Source organism: Puma concolor, chromosome A2, assembly GCF_028749965.1.
Source record: "Puma concolor isolate L17-30 chromosome A2, mPumCon1.1.hap2, whole genome shotgun sequence".
NCBI classification, from domain to species: Eukaryota; Metazoa; Chordata; class Mammalia; order Carnivora; family Felidae; genus Puma; species Puma concolor.
The window spans coordinates 104,840,413-104,864,535 of record NC_141668.1 but is presented as its reverse complement, the minus strand read 5'-3'; the positions used below and the strand labels follow the sequence as shown (position 1 = coordinate 104,864,535).

At 50.0% G+C, this 24,123-nt stretch overlaps 1 protein-coding gene across 12 annotated transcripts in view; it reads right to left on the bottom strand.

The window, feature by feature from the left end:
- COBL (cordon-bleu WH2 repeat protein) overlaps positions 1 to 24,123 on the bottom strand; it is a 267,995-nt gene that overhangs the window by 111,588 nt on the left and 132,284 nt on the right. For all 12 annotated transcript variants that reach the window (XM_086697069.1, XM_086697068.1, XM_086697073.1 and 9 more), the window contains one exon: positions 1,027 to 1,209. In XM_086697069.1, the coding sequence (XP_086553195.1) occupies positions 1,027 to 1,209 (183 nt within the window). The remainder of the gene's footprint in view (positions 1 to 1,026; positions 1,210 to 24,123) is intronic.

The window sequence follows — 24,123 nt, the reverse complement described above, 5'->3', positions numbered from 1 at the left end:
GGAGATTCCAAAGTCCGGTGCCATCCCGGCCACACCGTGTGCTGTCCCTGCTGCCCCCCACCCGAATGAGGACGGATGCATTTAGAAGATGAAACCTGTGCATCAGTTTCGCCGTGCATCATCCCGAGCTTCGAGAACAGGAGCTGCTCGGTCAAGGAGCGTCCCGGCCCCTGAGAACGGAGGGCCTGGGATTTCCAATCGCGCTTCACGCCGCGGCAGACTCGCGGGAGGACAGAAGCCCAGTGCAGACCCCAGCTGCTGAGGACAAAGGCTCTTTCTGGTCCACACGTAGTGACAACCCCTTGCAAAGGCGTGACGCTGCTCTGATGATAAACTTCGCACCCGTGGCTTCCTACGTACACGGTCTCTGCAAACGTCCCATCACGTGGAAAGCGACTTAGTGTGAAAGGCCCTCCCTCCTCTCCTGTGCATCTGAATTACTTGGGGCATCTATATTTTACGACCTATCAGCCCTGTCCCGTACAAACTCCAGATTTCTTTCAGTGCTCCGAACCACGCTATTTTCTCATTTAGCGATCATGACGACGCCCAAACTTTTAACGCTGCAGACACAATAAATGCAAATAACAAGCACAGGCCTTGAACGCCTGAGAGCACAGGAGGTGTCCTACCTTCCACACGTGAAGGGAGCGTGGCATCTCATCTTCTACTTTTTTAAAATGTTTGAGAGAGAGAGAGAGTGAGCATGAGCAGGGGAGGGACAGAGAGAGAGGGAGAGAGAGACTCTCAAGCAGGTTCCCCACTCAGCTCAGAGCCCGACGTGGGGCTCGATCTCACACACTGTGAGATCATGACCTGAGCCGAAATCAAGAGTCAGACACCCAACCGACTGAGTCACCGAGGCGCCCCTCACTTTTACTTCTAAATAAAGCTTAAAGATTCGACTGAAACACTCTCCCCACTAAAGCCACAAATTTGCAGAAGGTAGGGCACACAGGGAACTTCCAGAGAAGTCGCCGGTCCTTTTAGCGGATCCACCACTCCCCGGAGCCGCCCTCCGCCTACCTTTTCCGAGGCCTTGTCCTGCACTGGTGGCCCCAGGCCGGGCAGCGTCGGGGGCGGAGGGGCCCGACGCTTCTTCATGTCCGACTTCACAGACACCCCTGAGATGTTGCCAAGCGACAGGGATGGACCCAACGTCATGGAACGCGGATTCACCGCCGGGGAGTTGGGCGTGGTCAGGCAGCCCTGCGGGGAAGGGGACAAAGAGAAACTCTCATCGGTGCGAGGTCACTTCTCAGTGTAGGAGTGCTCCGACCTGAAAACCAAGTGCCACACTGCCCATCCGAGCCTGTAGTATCACGTCCACTGCTGGGCTTGAATGGCCTGAGCAAAACACTCACTTTCAGTCGAAAGCCCGTATTTTCCCTGTGGTGGGAAACACTCCATTGACACATTCCTGCTGCAAAGGTTTCTTTTCTTTTTTCTTTTTGATGTTTATTTAGTTTTGAGAGAGAGAAAGAGAGAGAGACAGCACGAGCAGGGGAGGGGCAGAGAGAGGGAGACACAGAATCCGAAGCAGGCTCCAGGCCCTGAGCTGTCAGCACAGAGCCCGACGCGGGGCTTGAACCCACAAACTGCGAGATCATGACCCGAACCGAAGTTGGACGCTCAAGCGACTGAGCCACCCAGGCGCCCCACAAAGGTTTGTTTTCTTAATCACAAAGGAAACGACAGACCTCTGAAACCCCTAAGAACCCTTACCAGCTGGACTCGTTTAACACTCCTGACCAGACCGCAGTGTGAATCAGCCTCCTTTGAAACGGAACCTGTCTTCGGAACGAGCTTGTAGGTGCTGAACAGAGGAAGGCACAGGCCAGAAGTACATATCTCCCAGAGGAATCTGTCTGTAGCTCTGACCGCACTGAGCCCCCTCTCCGGCCCTCCGGTGGGTCATGTCTGCTCACATGACCTCTCTCGCAGCCAGTTCCAGGGCCCTTGGAGACCTCAGGGAGGCTGGGACAGGGGAAGGCTCGCTTTGGCCTCCCATGCCCATGAATCTGTCAGGGATGCCACAATCTTTCCCCTTCCTGATGCTCAGCTGGGGCTGCAAGGTCTCATTAAAGGGTAGCTGCCGATTAGGTGCGTGCAAGCCCCCTGATCTCACAACGGCGCCCCTACTCTGTGCGTCCCTCGCTCTATAAAAGCTGTGGCGTAAGGTCTGGATTTTGCAGAGAGTAACTATGCAGCAGCTGTGGATTGGCCTCCACCTGATCTCCCACCAGGAAGGTCCCCTGAATAAAACTGTAAAGGAGGGCCTGGGGGACTCAGTCAGTTAAGCGTCCAACTCTTGATTTCAGCTCAGCTCATGATCTCACGGGTCCTGAGTTCGAGCCCCACCTGGGACTCTGTGCTGACAGTGCAGAACCTGTTTGGGATTCTCTCTCTCCCCCTGCCTCTCTCTGCCCCTCCCGTGCACGCATGCTCTCTTTCTCAAAAGAAATGAATAAACTTTTTTAAAAAGGTTAAATATTAAAAACAAAACACAAACCTCTGCGTAAGCTGTATGGAGACACCTGCTTTGTTTCCCGGTGTCAAAGCACCTTCTCCATTTGGGGGTCACTTTACTGTCCCCCTCCCCCACTTTCTAACAGGGTCTCTGCCATCGTGAGAAGTATGTCACCGGCTGCCAAGAAGGGGCTTAGGTTTCTTCGAACCCTTCACAGGTCACCACCAAAAGGCCGTGTGAGATAAATGGCGTGCCACAGAGGCTGTGACCAGGGAACGCAGTACTCCGTGGCAGAGATCTACACCGAAAATAAACGCAAGCCACAATGCTACTTAGGAGCTTTCACAAAGCAGCCCTGCCTGCTGGGTGTATATGGGGGGGCTGGCAGGCTAAAGGGCACAGACTTTTTTTTTTAATGCTTATTTATCTTTTGGGGGGCAGGGAAGAGAAAGAGGGAGACACAGAATCGGAAGCAGGCTCCAGGCACTGAGCTGTCACCATAGAGCCCGAAGTGGGGCTCGAACCCACAGATCATGAGATCATGACCTGAGCCGGAGTCAGACGCTTCATCGACTGAGTCACCCACGTGCCCCGACACATAGGTGTTTTAAATCCTTACCCCTCCTAGGGTCTGCTTAACCTGATCACGTAAGCGTTAGTGCAGGCAGAGACTTAGAGAATCAACACTCTGATTTCAAATGCGTAACAAGACAGAAGCCAAGCTCTCCCCTGGCACCTCTCCCCGCTCCCCCGGCCAACACTCCCCCCACAGAACCGGTGCCCGGGATGTACTGCACACCAGGGGCTGTGCAGCGGGGAGGTCAGCCCACACACTGTCCGGGTTCGAGTCCTGCCTCTGCCGCGTGAGCTTGGACGTGCCTCTGGAGTCTTCTCTGCCTCAGTTTACCTCCTGTAAAACTGGGTACCAGTAGTTTTGTTCTACTTATTTACTTATTGTCGCTCCCGTTACAATGTGGAACCCATGGGGGCAGCGATTGTTGCCCGTTTCCCCAGCTCCTGACAGCTCCTTGGTGTGCGGAAGGCCCCGGAGCCAGTGTTTGTGGGAACGAATGAATGGATGGCTGAGAGCCTCTGGACAACTCTGCTCTCAGGTTTTATAAAAGGAGCTGGTGGGGGACGACTGGGTGGCTCCGTTGGTTGAGGGTCAGACTCTTGATTTCGGCTCAGGTCGTGATCCCAGGGTCCTGGGATGGAGTCCCGTGTCGGGCCGGGTGCTGAGCCTGGAGACTCTCTCTCTCTCTTCCTCTCTGCCCTCTCCCCTGTTTGCACACACTCTCCTCTCTAAAAACATAAAGAATAAATAAAAGGAGCTTGTGGGGGAGCTTTTATCTGAATGACAGGATCTCTGTATTTAAAATAAGTATTTAGCAGGGCGCCTGGCTGGCTAGTCAGTAGAACATATGACTCTTGATCTCAGGGTCGTGAGTTCAAGCCCCACGTTGGGCGGAGAGCTTACTTAAAACAGAGTTAAGTAAAATAAATATGTAAAGGAAACCCACTGGGCAAAAGCCCAGTATTATCCGCACTCGGACTCAAATCCTATTCTGTTCTGCCAAGTTTACTATCATTCCCTTCCTTGAGAAAATTTTTGAGACTCAGATTTTCTTGTCCATAAACTTTTTTTTTTTTTAATTTTTAAAAAGTATTTATTTTTGAGAGAGCAAGCGCAAGTGAGGGAGGGCTAAGAGAAAGGGAGGCAGAGGATCCGAAGCGGGCTCCACGCGGACAGCAGTGAGCCTGATGGGGGGCTCCCACGAACCGCAAGATCATGACCTGAGCCAAAGTCAGCCGCTCGACCAACCGAGCCACCCAGGCGCCCCTCTTGTCCATGGCTGGCTCTCTCTGATACCCCCAGGGCAAGGGAAGTGCAAGCACGTGTCCTGGAGGTTTGTTAAAGCTTGTGAAAAACCATCTGCCAGCTATCTACCCGTGGTGACCTCTGAAGCACGCACGGCCCCGTCTGGCATCCCGCAAGCGTGACATTCGGGACCAGGCGTTTCACAACGCTGCTGCTATAACCGCTTCTGTTCACTCCACCCTGTCTAGACTCAGGACTTCTAATTCCTCCTGTCCTCAGCCCTCACCACAACTATGTGTGCCTGACTGATCACTCAACACGGCTGTGAATTCACCTCTGACCTTTAGATGCATTTTTTTGGGAAGCTCTGTGCAGAATACGCCCCGAAAAGTACTTTACAGGTCACCCGTTGCATGTGGATTTCAGGTTTTAATCCCATAATCCTATTGCCCCTGTAGCACCCTGACATCTCGGGGAGGAACCCAACACAGTTCTCCCGACACACAGCCCAACGCACACACACAGGCAGGAATGCTCTCGTCTTCTCATCTTTAAAAGAGGGAAATTCTGGGGCACCTAGATGGCTCAGTTGGTTAAGTGCCCAACTCTTGGTTTCAGCTCAGGTCATGATCTCGCTGATGGTGCTTGGGATTCTCTCTCCCTCTCTCTGGCCCTCGCCCCTTGTTCTCTCTCTCTCAAAATAAATAAATAAACGTAAAATTTTATTTTACATTCCATGGACTTCAAATTGCTGTTAAGATCTAGCATATTTCTGTCACATTACAGTTGGTTTCCTTCTCCTCCAGTGAGCATTTTTGGTAAGCGTGACCTCGTGAGAGCCAAGTAAGATGGCCTTAGCAGAAACCCAGAAGCCCATGGGGCTCCTGGGTGGCTCCATCAGTTAAGTGCCCGACTTCAGCTCAGGTCATGACCTCACGGTTCGTGGGTTCGAGCCCCGTGTCAGGCTCTGTGCTGACAGCTCGCAGCCTGGAGCCTGCTTCGGATTCTGTGTCTCCTTCTCTCTCTGCCCCTCCCCTGCTCACACTCTGTCTCTGTCTCTCAAAAATAAATACATGTAAAAAAAAAATTTTTTAAAAAAAGCCAGAAGCCCAGGGCACACCCCATCCCAGGCCCCTGCAAGTTGGGGTCTCTGTTATCCTGGACAACAACAATGCTTCTCATGATCCATGTCTGTCTGTCTCTGGAACACCTCTGGATTTTGACACCACAGGTTTATTTAGCTCCAGTCTGCCCTGTATGGGCCACACAGATCTCTCCCAACACCCCACTGTTCACACTCACAGGCAGGCCAATCTCAGGGTCCATGAGACCTGGGTCTATCGGCACCGCCCAAGAACTCTTGCTATTCAGTAGCATTGCTCAACCTTCAACCCATGGGCAGCCAAAATGTTTCGAATATTTTGGCTGCCCAGAGGATATCTGTGGTTTTTCAGATTTTTTTTTTCCTTTTTTATCTTTTGACTCCCTTTACCCACTTCTCCACCCTCCTCCCTGGTTGCCTCCCCTGGCAATCAGGCGTTTTTTGTTTTTTTTTTTTTTTTGGTGTGTGTTTCTTTTGTTGTTTTTTTGTTTTGTTTTTGGTTCTGCATATAAGAGAGACCATGCAGTACTTGCCTTTCTCTCTCTGACTTATTCCACTTTGCACAACGCCCTCGAGGTCCATCCATTTGGTCGCGGGTGGCAAGATTTCATTCTTTTTTTTTTTTTTAAGGCGGAACAACATTCCGCTGCGCTTATACAGGTATAAATATAAATATATTAGGAACAGTTTCTTTACATGTTCATCTGCAGATCTATGGGTTATTAGGCTGTTTCTGTATCTTCACTATTGTAAGTGACATCATCGCAATGAACACAGGGGTGCATATGTCTTTTTGCTCTAGTGTTTTCATTTTCATTGGATAAATGCCCAGAAGGAGAATTGCTAGATCGCCCGGCAGTTCTGTTTTTTAACCTTGTGAGGAACGTCCATACCGTTTTCCACAGTGGCTGTACCAGTTTCCACTCCCACCAACGGTGCACGAGGGCTCCCTGTTCCCCGTACCGAAACTTGTTATTTCTGGTCTTTTTAGTAATAGCCACTCTGACTGGTGTGAGGTGATATCTTATTGCGGTTTTGATTTGCATTTCCCTGATGATGAGTGATGCCGAGCATCTTTTCATGTACCTGTTGGCCATCTGGATGTCTTTTTTTTTTTTTAATGTTTCATTTATTTTTGAGAGACAGAGAGAGAGAGAGCAAGTGAGGGGCAGAGAGAGAGGGAGACAGAGGAGCTGAGGTGGACTCAGTGCTGATAGCAGAGAGCCTCATGTGGGACTCAAACTCAAGAACTGTGAGATCATGACCTGAGCCAAAGGCAGATAATTAACTTTGTCTTCTTTGAAAACAAAAATGGCTATTCAGATCTTCTGTCCACTATATAATTGGATTGTTTGGTTTTTTATTATTGAGCTGTATGAGTTCTTTATACATTTTGGGTATTAGCCCCTTACCAAGTAGATGATTTGCAAGTATTTTCTGCCATTCAGCAGACTGTCCTTTCACTTTGTCGATAGCTTCGTTCACTGAGCAGAAGCTTCTCTAGTATGATGTCTTTCCACTTATTTATTTTTGCTTTTGTCAGGTTCAAAAATTCATCACCAAGACCAACGTCAAAGAGCTTCCTTCCTGGTTATGTTTTCTTCTAGAAGTTTTATGGTTTCAGGTCTTAAGTTCAAGTCTCTAATCCATTGTGCGTTAATCTGTGTGTACGTGTAAGAGAGTGGCCCAGTTTTCCCAACACCGTTTACCTAAGACATTATCCTTTTCCCATTGTATATTCTTGGCTCCTCTGTAAATTAATTGACCATCCGTGCATGGGTTTCTTTCTGGGCTCTTTATTCTGTGTCATTGGTCTATGCATCTGTTTTTATGCTAATATTATACTGTATTCATTACCATAGCTTTGTAATACGGTTTGAAATCAAATACCTAGATATCTCAAGCTTTGCTTTTCTTTCTCAAGATTCCTTTGGCTATTCAGGTGTTTTTTCGTTTTTTTTTTTTTTTTTTTTTGTGGTTCTCTACATATTTTATGATTATTTGTTCTATTTCTTTGAGAAAAGTGATTGGAATCTTGACAGACGTTGCTTTGGATAGTATGGACATTTTAACAATATTGATTCTTGCAATCCATGAGCATGAAATATTTATCTTCCTCAATTTCTTTTATTAAGGTCTTATAATTTTCAACATGTAGATCTCTCACCTCCTTGGTTAAATTTATTTGTAGCTATTTTGTTCCTTTTGGTGCAATTGTAAATGGGATTATGTTCTTAATTTCTCCTCCCAACAGTTTTTTATTAGTGTATAAGAAATGCCACAGATTTCTGTATATTGATTTTGTATGTTGCAACCTTACTGAATTTATTTACTAGTTTCAACAGTTTTTTTTTTTTTTTTATGGTGTCTTCAGGGTTTTCTCTATATAATATCATGTCATCTGCAAATAGTGACAGTTTTACTTCTTCCTTCCCAATTTGGATGCTTTTTCTTTCTCTTTCTTGCCAACTGCTGTGACTTCCAGTCCCTTGTTGAATAAACATGCAGAGGAGGGCATCCTTGTCTTTTTCTGATCTTAGAGGAAAGCCTTTCAGTTTTTCACCATTGAGTATGATGAACACAGACACAAAAGTCCTCAACAAAACAGGAGCCGACTGAAATTAACAATACGTTAACAGGATCATACACCACGATCAAGTGTGATTTATTCCAGGGAGGCAAGAATGGTTCAACACCCACAAATCAGTCCATGTGATACACCACAACAAAACGAAGGATAAAGGTCATAGGATCATCCTCGTAGACGCAGAAAAGGCATCTGACAAAGCCAACGTCCATTTCTGACAAAAACTCTCAACAAAGTGACTATGGAGGGAGTGTACCTCAACATAATAAGAGCGATATGTGACAAGTCCACAGATATTTGTGGTTTAACTCTTAGCTTCTTTCTTTCCTCACTTCTGGATTTGGACACAGAATATCGAAAACAATCCACACAATAATTTGGGAGGAAAACAAGGTCGGACATCGTTTAAAATGCTAACTCACTGGGGCACCTGGGAGGCTCCGTCAGTTGAGTGTCTGACTTCAGCTCAGGTCATGATGTCGCGGTTCATGAGATCGAGCCCCGCTGTCCGTGTGGACAGCTCAGAGCCTGGAGCCTGTTTCAGATTCCTTGCTTCCTTCTCTCTCTGCCCCTCCCCTGCTCATACTCTGTCAATCTCTCAAAAATAAACATTAAAAAAATTTAAAAAAAAAATACGATGCTGACTCATCAATATTAAGTAAAAAGGAAAACCAGGATAACCTGTACAGCTCAGAGTTCATACAGCCTGGCCCATGTCTTATTACAATTTAGGGGCTCTTCTGCTACAAAGTGGCAAAGTTCCATGAGGGACAGACCACAGCTTTCCTGCAAGAGGGATCTGGTTTCCTGTTCTGGTCCAAATGGGTCAATAACATCTTTTTTTTTTTTTTTTAAATCAAGCCCCCCCCCCCACCTTTTTGGGTAGGGGAATGAGTCTTGCCCTTCTCTAATGGTGGGCACCCCAACCCATATTTTGGCTACTACAGTCTTGCTTTTCAGGACTTTTTCTCCTAGGAGTTCAGCCCAATAAATCATGAAGGAAAAAGCCATGGATAATGGAGAGAAAAAGGGACGAAGCGAACCCAGCCGTCACACCAAGACCTCACAGGGCCTCACGCTGTGGGCTGTATTCTCCACCTGACAGGCTGCTGTCCACTGGAAAAGTCAGGTCAGAGACAACGCTGAACTCTGTGTATCTCCAACACCTCTGATATTCACTTAGGTCATTTATTACATTCAGAGCACAGTGATAACTTGATCCTGTCTCACACACACATCTGGGAGGAGACAAATACAAAGAGGGATAGAAGCTGCCAATTTCAGGATCCGTGTCTCTGCTCAAAATGAGACCAACACCGTGACAGTTGATTTTGCCACAGATATTTATTTACTTACTTATTTAGAGCACACGAGCAGGGGAACGGGGCAGAGGGCGAGCGAGAGAGTCCCAATCAGGCTCCACACTCAGCACAGAGCCTGACGCTGGGCCCAGTCTCACGCCCATGAGATTGTGACCTGAGCTGAAATCAAGAATCCTGGCGGAGATGCACTCCTCCCCAACACCCCTACCACGGCTTCACCCGCTCCAGTCCCAGAGAAGCCCCGAGTTTCTAGGTGGCTGGGGGATGGCTTTGACTTGGCCTCCAGAACCAACTGTGCCCCTAACCCAGCAGGATGGGCACAGGCTCTGGGTCGGGCCAGCACCACACAGCAGAGGGCACTGCTGGCTGTCGCAGCCCGAGCGCTCCAGAGAATCCTGATGAAGGCTCCGGGAGGGCTGGATTTCCCTAGAAGAACCGCGGGGCTCACACACTCACTGACAATTGGGCAGAGATCAGTACTTTGCAAGAAACCGAGAAGCACCGCTCTTTCGGGAAGCCCAGACTGCCGTGGCGAGTTTTCCTCTGTTCCACGTCCTCGTGTACATGTGCACGAGGCACCTTTACAGACACACTAGGGCACGCCATCCACGTGGACAAAAAGGGACGCACTAAACTCTGGCGAGAACGTGTTGCTGCGTCAAGAGAGACGAACGGGCCAATCCGAAACTGACGTCGTTCAAACCACACCTTGTGAGACCCATCGGGTCCGCACCGTCTCCCCAAAGTCGGAGCACATCCTTTGACGTGACTGTTTAGGGATTCAGATACAGTTGTTGTTTAGAGATGAAGGAGAGCATTTTGGTGGCGGTGGCTGTGGTTAAAACAGCCGCGGGCAAGCCTATCTCCTAGCTTGGATCGGACGCTTTTAGGACGGCACGATCTTCGAGTTTTAACGCGGAGGAGAGCTGAAGCCCAAGGAGACAGCGGAGGTACTCAGGCCGACCCAGCTGCCGGCGGATGGGATGAACTCGGATCCAGGAGCCCGGCTGCCTCTCCTGTCCTTACGCTATGCTGCCCCCTCTTGAAAGGCGTCAATAGAACTTTTTTCTTCTGCCTGCTTGCTCAAAGAACCAAGCGGGCCAGAAGATGCAGTCAGACCTGTTCTCCCACCTTCTTTCCTCCCAATACTGGTTTTGGCGGAGTCCAGGGCAGGACCGTCCATCCGTCCGTTACAAGCCTGATGGGGCAGACAGACAGCCTCCGGGGACCTGGGTGGTGGAGCTCCTGCTGTTTTCTGCTGAGAAAGGAGAGAATATCCTCATTCCCTTCCGTGGCTGCCAGCACCGTCCTGGGCAAGGGGTGGGCCAGAGTTCCCTTCCCAAGAAGGTATTCTCTGTTTGCTTTCTCTTATCCTTATGGCACAGCCTTCCTGACAGGCCATTAGCTACATCCCTCAGCCAGAGGGTGTGCTGGTTCCTGGCACCCTGGAGCTCTAGAGTCAATCCAGAGTAAATGCACACCAAGAGGTATATTAAAGCATGCCAGCTTCATGGGAACTGATCCCCGTGAAGGGCAGGGACGTATGAATCCAGTGTCTGGTACATGAAATGCTGGGAAATGACCATTCTCTTGGCTGAGTTCCTCCGTGCGGATGCTGGAGGGATGGCGTTTCTTTACTGGGAAAGCTGCAGAAGCTTCTTGGTCGGGATCCATTATTTCAGCCAGCAAAACGCTAAATCACGTAAGCTCTTCGACGGTTATAAACACGAGAACAATTTGGGGTCATTTCTCTACTAGCAGGATCTCTTCTTCAAATGAGCAAACCAGGAGCGCTTGGGTGGCTCAGTCAGTTAAGCACCTAGCTCCTGATTCGGCTCAGGTCGTGATCTTGTGGTTTGTGAGATCGAGTCCCGCGTCAGGCTCTGTGCTGACAGCGTGGAGTCTGCTTGAGATGTTCTCCCTCTCTCTCTGTCCCTCCCCTATTCACACTATCTTCTCTCTCTGTCTCAAAATAAACAAACATTAAAAAAAATATAAGTTAAAAAAATAAGCAAACCAAGAGGATCCAACTGGTAGTATTTGATTTTCTGTTAACAACACTGTGTAGACACAGGCTGAGCTGTGATCTTCTACGGCTTTTGCTGTAGGACAGTCCTGAGATCGAGACCTGTGAGCGGACGTGTGAATGCAGGGAATATGTTGACTAGTCATCATAGGCAAGTTTAACGATGACAGCGGTAGGAAGCCAGAACTTTCTGAGAAGCCTGTGAATGAAAAGGAAGCAAGTTCCTGTGTAGATCCAAGATGTAGACCATGTCTTGGCCACACTCAGGAAGACCGTGACCCTGGTGGCCCACGGGGTCTTGGGAGACGAACTCCAAGCCCAGCGGGCCCTGCGTGAGAGAGCAGACACAACCCAAGTGCAAAGGCTTGCTGGGATTTGGAGGAGCAAAGCCAAAAAGCAAGTCGCACCGTATAGTGTGGTTAGGGCGTGGGGCCAGGGGCCTGGCTGCAGGTAGGGCTCACGGGGAGGACCCCAGCCGACAAATGTGGGGGAAAGACCTAAGTCCACACGACGTGTACGATTTCAACTCTGGCAAACGCAAGTTCAATGTGGGGGGGGAAACGTTCTTGTTCAAGTACATCATCAAACCCTAATCACGAAGAAAGCCAAGGTTTTCCCTTTCAAACGTGCATGCAAATCTCTTGTCACCTGCACGGTGGCATGTTCTGAATCCTGGATTGGAGGATGAGCTTACGATAGCTCATCAGCAGTGAGATCTCAGGTGGGGCGCACTTTCGATAACCGCAGTCCCGCAAACTGAAGGAGGCCTCTCATACCGAGGGGCTCATGAGCACTTGATTAATACCACAGGCTGCATGAGGAAAGGAAATGAGAACCCTGTCTATCTCTAGTGACACAGAAGCAAAAGTAAGGTGACAACAAATCTCTCTGCACGAGATCTGACGGTTTCTGGGACGTCATCAAATCCGGGAGGCTCCTCTGTTAATGCCAAGTGACTGAGTCACGCTCGGCGGAGGAAATCAAGCTAATGAGATTTCTCTTTGGGTGAGTCAATCTTCAAGCAAAGTGGGAGGACTGTCTGAAGAGGCGGGGAGCACTCACTGTGGTCCCACCGTGGCCCTCTGGGGTTGCACTGGCCAAAGCACTGTTCGAAACGATTTGCCCTCACCTGCGCATTCCTCATCACCGTGGTCTTTGTGTACCACGTTGCAGATGAGAGTGTCCCCAGAATTCGATACCCAGAACAGGACTACGATCCGGGTGGTCTAGGGAAAACACCACAGTGCAAAGAACACGGGACAACCGCATTCCGAGGGCGGTCCTGGACAGAGAAGCATGGTCTTGCTTCCTGGGAGGGAATTAGAGCTGAACAAGTGTTGCGGGCAGAGTTCCGGAACAAGGACTGACCTGGTCAAGGAGGCAATCTAGATGCCAGGTGGCCCTGCTAAGAGCAAACACGTGGAGACGTTCAGCGGCCACATCTTCACTCACCCGTTAGATCCTTGTAACAACTGTCAGAGGTAGGTAACCATAGGACTCCCATCTCACAGGTCAAAAACGGGGGCCACCGAGCGAGGCCTCCCACCAGCACAGCTGGTTCTCAAACCTGGCCCCACACCGGAACCCCCATGCCCTGGGAGCTTTGAAAGGCCACTCAAACACAAGTTCAATTTTGGGGGAAACTGACCAGCTTCAGCAGAGACCCTGGGAGGGGACCAGGCATCCGTTGTTTTTCTTTGTTTAAAAGACTGTGCCAAAATATACAACCTCGAATTTACCATTTTAACCATTTCAAAGTGTACCATTTGGCTGCATTAAGTGTATTTACAATGCTGTCCAGCCATCACCATGGCACATATTGTTCTGCACCCCAAAAGGAAACACTGTATCCATTACATGGCCACTTCTCCTGCGCTTCTCCCCGCAGCCCCTGTGAACCAACCACCGCTATGCCTTCTGACTCGTGGACTTATCTGTGCTGGTTACTTCATACAAATGAAATCAGACATTAGGTGGTTTCTGGCTTCTTTCACTTAGCATGACGGATTTCAAGGTTCGTCCACACTACAGCATGCATCGGTTGCATTCTTGCTACAGCTAAATAATATTCCTTTGTCCGGACAGTGCACATTTTGGGTACCCATTCATCTGTGGATGGACATCTGGGCTGTGTTTGCCTTTTGTGAATAGAGCCGCTCTGAACGTGTGGGTCCAGGTTCTTGCTTGAAAAGCTCTTGTCAGGTCTTGTGGGCGCCCAGGCGTGGAACGCTGGGTCCCCCCCGTAAGATTCTACGTTAAACTTACAGAGGAGCCGCTGACCTGTCTCCCACAGCAGGTGCACCACTTTGCTTTTCCGCCAGTAAGAATGAGGTCTCCAGGGGTGCCTGGGTGGCGCAGTCGGTTAAGCGTCCGACTTCAGCCAGGTCACGATCTCGCGGTCCATGAGTTCGAGCCCCGCGTCGGGCTCTGGGCTGATGGCTCAGAGCCTGGAGCCTGTTTCCGATTCTGTGTCTCCCTCTCTCTCTGCCCCTCCCCCGTTCATGCTCTGTCTCTCTCTGTCCCAAAAATAAATAAACGTTGAAAAAAAAAAAAAAAAAAAAAAAAAAAAAAAAAAAAAAGAATGAGGTCTCCAATTTTTCCACATCCTTGCCAACGCTTGCTATTGTCTTCTTCTCCCCCTCCCCCTCCTTCTTCTCCTTCTTCTTCTTCTCCTTCTTTTTTAAGTTATAGCCACCGTAGTGGGTGTGAACTGGTATCTGACTGTGGTTTGGATTTGCAGTCCCCCAGTTCATCGTGATGTCAAGCATCCTTTCATGTGCTTGCTGCCACGAGGCATCTCCTTGTGATGGTTAAGATTTAAGAACGATGGGTCGGGGCGCCTGGGTGATGCAGTCGGTTAAGCGTCCGACTTCAGCCAGGTCACGATCTCGCGATCCGGGAGTTCGAGCCCCGCGTCGGGCTCTGGGCTGATGGCTCAGAGCCTGGAGCCTGTTTCCGATTCTGTGTCTCCCTCTCTTTCTGCCCCTCCCCCGTTCATGCTCTGTCTCTCTCTGTCCCAAAAATAAATAAACGTTGGAAAAAAAAAATTAAAAAAAAAAAAAAAAGAACGACGGGTCAAGAACCGAGGTTAAGAACCACCGCTCCAGAATCTCCGCCCCCAGCCATCACACCACACTGCCTGGCTTACTGGTGCTTTGCTGTTCCTTCTCTCTGCGGGGACAGACTCACAGCGTCAGCCACTGGCATTTTGGGGAGGCCCCCGACCTCCACGGTGGCTGGTATTTGCGTGCGTGACTAACCTTCGCAAGCAGCGTCTGTCCAAGACCCGCAACCCAACCCTTGGAGGTGCCCTCGGACAGCACATCACAAAGCGAATGGCGATGTTTTTCCAGGGCACACCTTCTACGCCTTTTGTGTGCTTTCAGTAAATCACTCATAAACTCTGGTACTTTACCACTAACAAATTACCAGTGGCCCCACCCCTGACCCGTCTCTCAGAGGCCCTGATGCCCCAAAGGATGCTCAGCTGGTCCAATGCATGTCTTCAAGGCAGCAGGGAGGGGACCTCTGGGCACACTCAGGTCGCCTGCAAAGCCCTGGGCAGGTTACTCGAGATTCTCCTTTGTCACCCTGTGCTTCTGGGGTGCAGCTCTCCCGACGTCTTTCGTGAAGACGTTAACTTTTGTTCAGGTAAAAAGAGGGTCAGGAGGAAGGTGGCTGCTGGGAGCTGCACATCCCAGTGCCTGGGGGTGGCCAGCCTGGGGGCCCGGGGAAGCCAGGGAGTCAGAGGACAGACCCAGAGAGCAGAGGCAGATTTTCCCATCTGGAGGCACGTGACACAGGGGGTGTCACAGGAGGTCAGCGGTGTTCTACTCAGTCTCTGCTGCGACGGGAACAAGCCGAGAGGAAAATGGAGCCACCAGGAGCCATCAGGAAACTGGGGAGCAGGCCTGGGAGGGTGCAATGCTCTCATCTTTGTGCGTGGGATATGGGGGGGGGGGGCTGGCGGGACCCGGCTCCGGGTTATAGGTCAAGGGCAGGCTTCTGTGGGCAGACTGGGCTCTCCCAAAGACATTCCCATGGCAGGCTCTCCGCCAGCCTGCCCTTGGCCATGTCCCCGAGGCCTCCTAGCCTTGAGCCAAGAACAGCTTCTCTGCCCTCACTAGCCCGGTCACTGGGTGGCGTGGGACAGGTGGCACCCAGGGCCAGGCGCCAGAGAGGAGGGAGGGTCTGTCTTCTCTTTTCTTCCCTCTGGGCGCACCAGTCTCTCCCGGCTGGATTCTAAGGTCACCTCCGCTAGCCTTGCGCAGAAGTATGACGCTCTCCGGTCCCTCCCTCTTGCCAGTTGGGGTATCCTCCTGACTTCCCACTGGAGCCCCACTTCCCTAGTCTTCTCCTTCAGATGGCAGTGACCCAGAGGCTCTTCCTAGCATGTGAGGTTCCCTTTTGACTTGTTTCCTTTCCGGGCAGCATAAACAGCCAACTCTCCCCGCTTCCTCCCCGGGAAGCTGGCCAACCTTCCCTACCGGGGGGCCCCTCAGGTATTTTCACCAAGAGGCCAAGGAGGAAGTGAGCTTTCCCGAATCTCAGCAAAGGGGTGTGTGTGTGGATGCCTCAGGGGAGCTCCCCAGTCCTGCAGAATCACCGCCCCGGCCAGCCTCTGCTGAACAACATCCCCCTAGTCATGTAGTGTGTGCTTGTGTGTGTGTGAACATGCACACACACATACACACATACAGTAACTCGCTTCTGCATGAAGCATCTCTCAGCAACCCCTCTTATCACAGAGAGCTCAGCCCCAATTTCCGGATTATCGTGCCCGGTCCCTGAGATGAATGTCACCTGCCCTCTGTCGGGATTGGCTGTGAGGCTCTGCACAGGGTCTCCCGGCCTGGACAGGAGGCTGGCCTGCTGGTTCACTGAACGGGCATCCCTCTCCCTACATCCGAGCCTGAGGCTAGCTCGTCCTCCACAAAAGGGCACCCTGCCACGGGTGCCCCGTTCTGCCATTTGCCCAGTTTTTCCTCGGCCGTCCGTGAGTCAGTGTGAAACACCAGCATCTGCCGCCTAACGACTGCCAGAAGGGCCACAAGGACCCGAGTTCTGAGGACCACGGTGGTGGATAATTTCTCTCCAGGACGCCCTGGAACCTTCCCCACCCGAGGGTCATGGTCAGGTGCGTCCAGACTCCAGGTTTCTCCCCACATCACGCCGCCTTCGAGAGTCACGAGCTCACCGTCCTGCTCTGGCTACGGTGCTCTCTCTCGTTTTACGAGCACGTTTACACTGGCGGGTCCATTTGCTCCAAGGGGCACACACACACAGGACAAAGTGCTGTCTCTTCCACAGACCCCCGGGCACCGGAGGCAAAGAGGTGGAGCCAAACTGTGCTGCGATGCAGAGAACGGCCACGCCGTGGCCCAGTCGTCACCTAAGTGGCCTGGGCACCCTGGTGGTGCCTCGGCAGAGTAACCCCACGCGCTGGCTATCCAGGAAAGGCACACGGCATGGGCTGATCCCACGCCAGGATTCGCATCAACCGTCAGCCCCAGAAACCTCGCCTCCGTGTTCCAGGAAGGACCCCAATACACGGAGCTGACACGGGTCATTAAAAATACATTCACGTGGTCGCTATTCTTCTTATAGTTTGATTGTGTTGGACAGAAACATTACCGTTTCCTGGAGACGCTGCAGGGGGCAGGTAATTCTCAATCCTCCGGGAGGAAGCAGAAACTCCCTCCAGGCTTCTTTTGGCCTGGACGATGAGACAAGGGTGACAGACCACGTGGCCACTTTCAGAAGATGATTCTGGTTGACATCGTTCTGCACATGAAGGCCACCTGTGGCTATTCAGGGTCAGAAGGTCCCTGAAGACAGGGACAGGAAGCTCCAAAACCCAAAGGGTTAGGGGTCTCCTAACCAAGGGGCGCTGGCTTTCTGGAAAGTGCTCTATTTCCCCCAGGGCAAAATTACAGAGACTTAAGGGGCGCCTGGGTGGCTCAGTCGGTTGAGCGTCCGACTTTGGCTCAGGTCATGATCTCTTGGTTTGTGGGTTCGAGCCCCGCATCCGGATCTGTGCTGACAGCTCAGAGCCTGGAGCCTGCTTCAGATTCTGTGTCCCCCTCTCTCTCTGCCCCTCTCCTGCTCACATTCTGTTTCTTCCTCTCAAAAATAAGCAAACATTAAAATTTAAAAAAATAAAGTGGAAAAAAATGACAGAGACTTAAGGGTGGGGTGTTGACTTCTTACCCGGATACAAGCCAGAGGCTCTGTAGGATTTTTTAGGAGAGGAGTCACTGCCTCTGGGGCCAGAGGCTCCCCCCGCCCTCCTCCCCTAAGACCTGGAACCTGCTGCTCCTCCCAGTACTGATCTGATCATCTCTCGGCAGAACCCCGTGTGTCCGGTAATGACGTGCTCGCACTGAGCACACAGAAACAACGCACACCCGTCCACCTGTCCGCATGTTGGTCCTGTGACCAATCAGAATCTCCGGTCCTTTAGCGCGAACTCCTAGAGAGTCTGATCGCTCCCAGGCTGCTGTGCACTTAGGTTTTTCAATCTAAATGCATTACTTACATTCGAGTTCTACGGTTCTGCGCTAAAGACAACCAAGCTGTCTATAAATGTCGCGTGCCAGCTGCCATCCCACGTGGCCCCGTGTCACCCACAACCCGAAAGGTCCTCCTCTCGGGGGGACCCATGGGTAGGTCGAGTCCCTGCACCCTGGGATGCACCAGCTCATCTCTGCTCCGAGTGGAGTATTCCCGATCAGAAAGCAGGTGCCCGGTGGAGGAAGTGCGTCACCTCTGCAGCCCTGCCCACCCTTCCCAGAGTCCCCAGGGGGTGCTGACTGCTGTGGCCAAGAACGAGGTGAGGAAAGAAAGGCTCCAGGCTTTTTAAAAAGAGACAGAAGCCCTGAGAGTCAGGGTGTCCCTTTCGTGACATGGTCTGCTCGCCAAGAAAATGCAAAGAGAGAAGCAGCAGTCCCTCAGGGTTGGGGACAGTGGACCTGCAACATGCAGCCAGCCCTGTGACTTCTCGGCCAAGAGGAAGCCAGGGCAAAGCAGCAACACCAGCAACAGCTAGCGGGGCGATTTTCCACCTGACCCCGTGAGCACAGGACTCCGATCATTTCCTCCAGGGCAGAAAGAGACCGAGGGCTTGGCTCACGCCCGGCCTGGGGACGCCCCAGGAGGATGCACCCAGGGGACCTCACCATCTGCTGGCCGGTGGCCCGTCCTTACCCCAGCTGTCCAGGCACATCAGTGATCTGTGTTTGAGAGCCACCTGGGGCTCGTGATCTCGGGACAGAACACAGCCTTATTTCAAAGTCCTGACTTTAAAAAAAAAATTTTTTTTTTAATCTTCATTTTTGAGAGAGAGAGAGTGTGAGCAGGGGAGGAGCAGAGAGAGAGGGAGACACAGAATCTGAAGCAGGCTCCAGGCTCTGAGCTGTCTGCGTGGAGCCCGATGCGGGGCTCGAACCCACGAACTGTGAGATCATGACCTGAGCCGAAGTCGGATGCTCAACCCACTGAGCCACCCAGGTGCCCCCCAATGTGTTGCTAGGGACGTCCTTGGATCTGCGGCTTGGTGAATAGCACCGGGGGGGACCCCTCGTGCTATCAACACGCTCGGCACCCCTTCGGTGCTGTTGAGGCCACGGTCCACATTTCTCCCCTCCCCTCCCTCTGCATTGTTCCGGAAACCATCCTAGCCCGCTCCTGTGGTTAGCTCACGTGCCAGGCCAAAAGCAGGAGAGAAGAATGACAACTAACCGCTAACTGCCACTGTGTCCAGTTCCCAGGTAGTCCTTCCTTCAGGGGACTCTGTCACCGTGGGCTGTACTGCCCCCCTCCCCCCAGACTACCCCCACCCATGCTCCTTACTATGGAGGAGCAGGCAGAGGCCCAGACCTCTCACACTTGCAGTACAATCTGCCTGTGATCTTGGTGGGGAGGGGGGGTGGACACCAGGGCTGGGGGCTTCTAGGCTTTTCTGTGTCTCATGCCTGAGATGGGAATTCTCAGCTGTTCCAGCTCATTCTCGAAGTCCAATCCCGCCTCCCCGGCTGGGCCTCAAGGATCTTCACCACCCACACCACAGACCTCCTTCTACAGCTGTGGTCACAAGACCCCCACGTGTCCCTCTGGCAGAGGCCCACCTGCTCTAGCCCGCTGGAAGTCATCATTAGTTTGTGCTCAGAGCATTAAACTCACATATGGCTCGAGTTTCCCCGGGATCCGGGTTTTGTCGTCTTTGGTGGCTCCTGGTGGCCACGGGGGACTGTCAGGTTCCCACTGCTCACGTGCTGACTCCCACGGCACAAAGGATGCCTTTTACTGGCTCGCCATTTACGTTAAAATTAGTCGACTAGGCTTTCAAATGTGCCGTTGTTGCTTTTAAGTAATGTATCACCTCTAATTTTGCTCTGTGGCTACCCGTTATTATGGGTAGTTACAACTATCTGTGGTAGTTACATTCAGTCGCAAGATACGTAGCAGACTTTTCTTTTTCTTTTTTTTTTTTGAAGTAGGCTCCGTGCCCAACGTGGGGCTTGAACTCACAACCCTCGTTCAAGATCAAGAGTCGCATGCTTTACCAAATGAGCCAGCCAGGTGGCCCCCTTTTTTTAATTTTTCTAATTTTATTATTTTTTTTGTAGCTTTGTTAGTGATTTTATCTTTTTTATTATTTTATTATTTTTCATCACGATAACTGTACTCTTAACCCCCATCTGCTATTTCACTCACCTCCGTCCTGTCTGGTAACCATCAGTTTGTTCTCTCTAGTTAGGAGTCTGTTTCTGGTTTGCCTCCCTCCCTCCCTCCCCCCCCTCTTTTTTCTCTCCCTTTGCTCGTCTGTTTTGTTTCTTAAATTCCACATGAGTGAGATCGTACGGTACTTGTCTTTGACTTATTTCGCTTAGCATTATACTCTCCAACTCCACCCACATCGTTGCAAAGGGCAATTTTCAAGTAACTAGAATAAAACTAAGAGGGAATCATCCATATGTATACACAAATGTAAATATAATCTCCCCAAATTTACTTGTGCAGGGACATTTCATCACTGAGTTGATTTTTCTTTGGTTAATGGATATTAATAGTTCAATTTGCTTATGGAGATTTTAAAATTTAATTGAAAATGAACTTTGTTAATATTCATTCATATTTTATTACTGGAATATTTAATAATTCCACTACCAAAATCTTAATGAAAAATTAACACATTTTTTAAGTTTATCTAATGACAGAGAGAGAGAGAGAGAGAGCGCGCACGTGCGCACGAACAGGGGAGGGGCAGAGAGAGGGGGAGAGAGAGAATCCCAAGCAGGCTCCACCCTGTCAGAGCAGAGACTGACTTGCAGCTCAAACCTAAGAACCGTGAGATCATGACCTGAGTTGAACCAAGAGTGGGAGCTTAAATGACTGAGCCGCCCAGGCACCCTGAGAAATGAACGCATTTAATATGTGTCATTACATGAAAATGGCTGGAGATTTTGTGGTTGCTTTTGCTTTGGGCATCAGATTAAAAAAAAAATCATCACCAAGACTGATGTCAAGGAGCCTCCTGCTTATGTTTTCTTCTAGGAGTTTTATGGTTTCAGGTCTTAAGTTCAAGTCTCTAATCCATTGTGAGTTAATCTGTGTGTACGTGTGAGAGAGTGGTCCAGTTTTCCCAACACCGTTTACCAAAGACACTATCCTTTTCCCATTGTATATTCTTGGCTCCTCTGTAAATTAATTGACCATACATGCATGGGTTTCTTTCTGGGCTCTTTATTCTGTGTCATTGGTCTATGCATCTGCTTTTATGCTAATGTTATACTGTATTCATTACTATAGTTTTGTAATACGGTTTGAAATCAAATACCAAGATATCTCCAGCTTTGCTTTTCTTTCTCAAGATTCCTTTGGCTATTCGGGGTTTTTTGTGGTTCTCTACATATTTTATGATTATTTGTTCTATTTCTTTGAAAAATGTGATTGGAATCTTGATAGGGATTATAAGGAATCTGTAGATTGCTTTGGGACATTTTAATATTGACTCTTGCAATCCATGAGCATGGGATATGTATTTATTTGGGTCTTCTTCAATTTCTTTTATTAATGTCTTATAATTTTCAACATGTAGGTCTTTCACCCTCTTGGTTAAATTTATTCCTATTTTATTCTTTTTGATGCAACTGTAAATGGGGTTGTTTTCTTAATTTCTCTTCCTGGTGGTTTTTTATTAGCATATAGTGTCACAGATGTCTGTATACTGATTTTGTATGCTGCGAGCTTAGTGAATGTATTTATTAGTTTTAACAGTTTTTTGATGGTGTCTTTAAAGTTTTCTCTACATAATACCATGTCATCTGCAAATGGTGACACTTCTTCCTTTCCAACTTGGACGCCTTATTTGTTTTGTGTGGTTTTTTTTGTTTTTGTTTTTTTTTGTTTTTTTGTTTTGTTTTGTTTTTTTTTACAAATTGCTGTAGCTAGGACTTCCAGAACTGTGTCGAATAAAAGTGGAGTGGGGGACATCCTGGTCTTGTTCTTGATCTTAGAGGACAAGCTTCCAGCTTTTGACCATTAGGTATGATGTTAACAAGGGGTTTGTCATGCATGGTCTTTAATATGTTGAGGTGACTTCCCTCTATCCCCACTTTGTTGAGTGTTTTTTATCATAAATGGATGTTGGCTTTTGTCATATGCTTTTTTGGCATCTATTGAGATGATCCTATAGATTTTTTATCCTTGATTTTGTTAATGTGCTGTGTCACGTCGATTCAATAAATCGTGCTGGATGATCCCCTCAATGAATTATCAAATTCAGTTTCTTAATACTTTGTTGAGGATTTCAGCATCTATGTCCATCATGGATACTGAACTGATTATCAGGGTAATGCCGGCCTCGCAAAATGAGTTTGGAAGTGTTCCCTCCTCTTCCATTTTTTGGAAGCTGGAGAAGGACAATTAATTCTACTTCGAATGCTTGGTAGAACTGACGAGTGGAGCAGTCTGGCCCTAGACTTTTGACTGGGGGGGGGGGGGGTGGGATCCTCTACTATTTTAAACAACAGCCCTAAGTAGAAAGCCTGAGAAGGTGACCGGTTTCTGGCTCTTGACACGTAGCACAGGTGTGATCAGCGCATTATGCCTCACACTCAACTGTCCCTTTTTGGGAATGACCACGGTCAGCCTCCAGATCTCGTCGACCCTTTGCTCCTAACTTGCCCCTCCGTTCTGCTCTGGAATGGTCCCACAGCGTTCATCGTGCTATGGAACAAGGCTCCAGACTCAACTTCCCTCAGGGTACCCGCTGAGCAGGCAATATCCAGATATTCGCGCAGTCCATGTCTCTAACCCAGGTGCCCTAACTTCCGGTCTCCACTTCCGAAGAGTAGAATTAATCTCCCCCTCCCCATAGTGTCCCCCTGACTTGCTCTTCAGACAGCAGCCTGGGTGTTCGCGGGGTCCTCCTGGTAAAAGGTGCCAGTCTGCTGGCTGCAGAGAGACACGTGACTCTGGCACAGAGAGCGCACAGGAAAGTATTCATCCCTCCGGGGACCGGGGTACTGCTGTTCCCTGCTAGGGGCAACGAGGGCCGACATAAGAAAGAAATGTGGGAGCCCTGGGTGACAGGTACCCAAGAGCGGCCATCGTCCACAGTTCCGGTGCAAGGGATGACATTCTAAAGGAGGCAGTAACAACTTGGGACAATTTTGTTTAAGAAAACAATGAATGGGGCGCCTGGGTGGCTGAGTTGGTTGAGCATCCGACTTCGGCTCAGGTCATGATCTCACGGTTCGTGGGTTCGAGCCCCACATCAGGTTCTTTGCTGACAGCTGGGAGCCTGGAGCCTGCTTTGGATTCTGTCTCTGTCTCTCTCTGCCCCTCCCCTACTCATGCTCTGTCTCTTTCAAAAATAAATAAACACTGAAAAAATTTAAAAAAAAGAAAACAATCGATATCACTGTGACTCATCAAAAACATCAAAATAAAGTTTCTCTCTCACCCGCTTCTGCCCTAGTTCTGTCCCCCTTCTTCTTTACAGCGTCCTGATCGTCAAACAGGATGGGCCCTGGGTGGCATTAGTGTCCAGCAGGCATTTGCAAAGGGGGCCGCTGGCACCCCTCCTGGGTCATCCCAACCCCTGGCCGACACGTAGCTCAAGGGCAGAAGTAGAAACTCACAATCCCCACCACTGTGGCGGGAACTGTGGACCATCGCCTCTAGGTCTGCAATTCCCGCTACTTTCCCTTTCCAATGAGAGAAACCAGCATTTAAAATCTCTGCACAAAAATTTAGAGTGTTGGGCAACTGCGATGAGCTTTGGCACGAATAACTTTTTTTCCTTATGCGACCTGGCTTTGCTTCAGCTAAGCGTCTGCCTTTAGTTTTATTTTTTTTAATGTTCATTTATTTCTGATGGGAGAGAGAGAGAGAGAGAGAGAGAGAGAGAGAGAAATGAGTGGGGGAGGGGCAGAGAGACAAGAAGACATAGAACCGGAAGCAGGCTCCAGGCTCCGAGCTGTCAGCACAGAGCCCGACGCGGAGCTCGAACTCACGAGCTGCAAGATCATGACCTGAGCCGAAGTCGGACGCGTAACTGACTGAGCCACCCAGGCGCCCCCTAAATGTGTGCCTTTAGCATCAGACATATAGCGCCAAACTATGTGGAAATCAATTTTCACTGGCTGCACATGAACGTGGCCTGGGTACCTTCCATGGGTACACGTGAGCGCCTCTTGCTGGTTCCAAGCACTGCACTGGCTGCTGGCCGCACAACCAGGAGAGCATAATATGGATGATCACGGCAGCAACAGCAACAACAACAACAAATG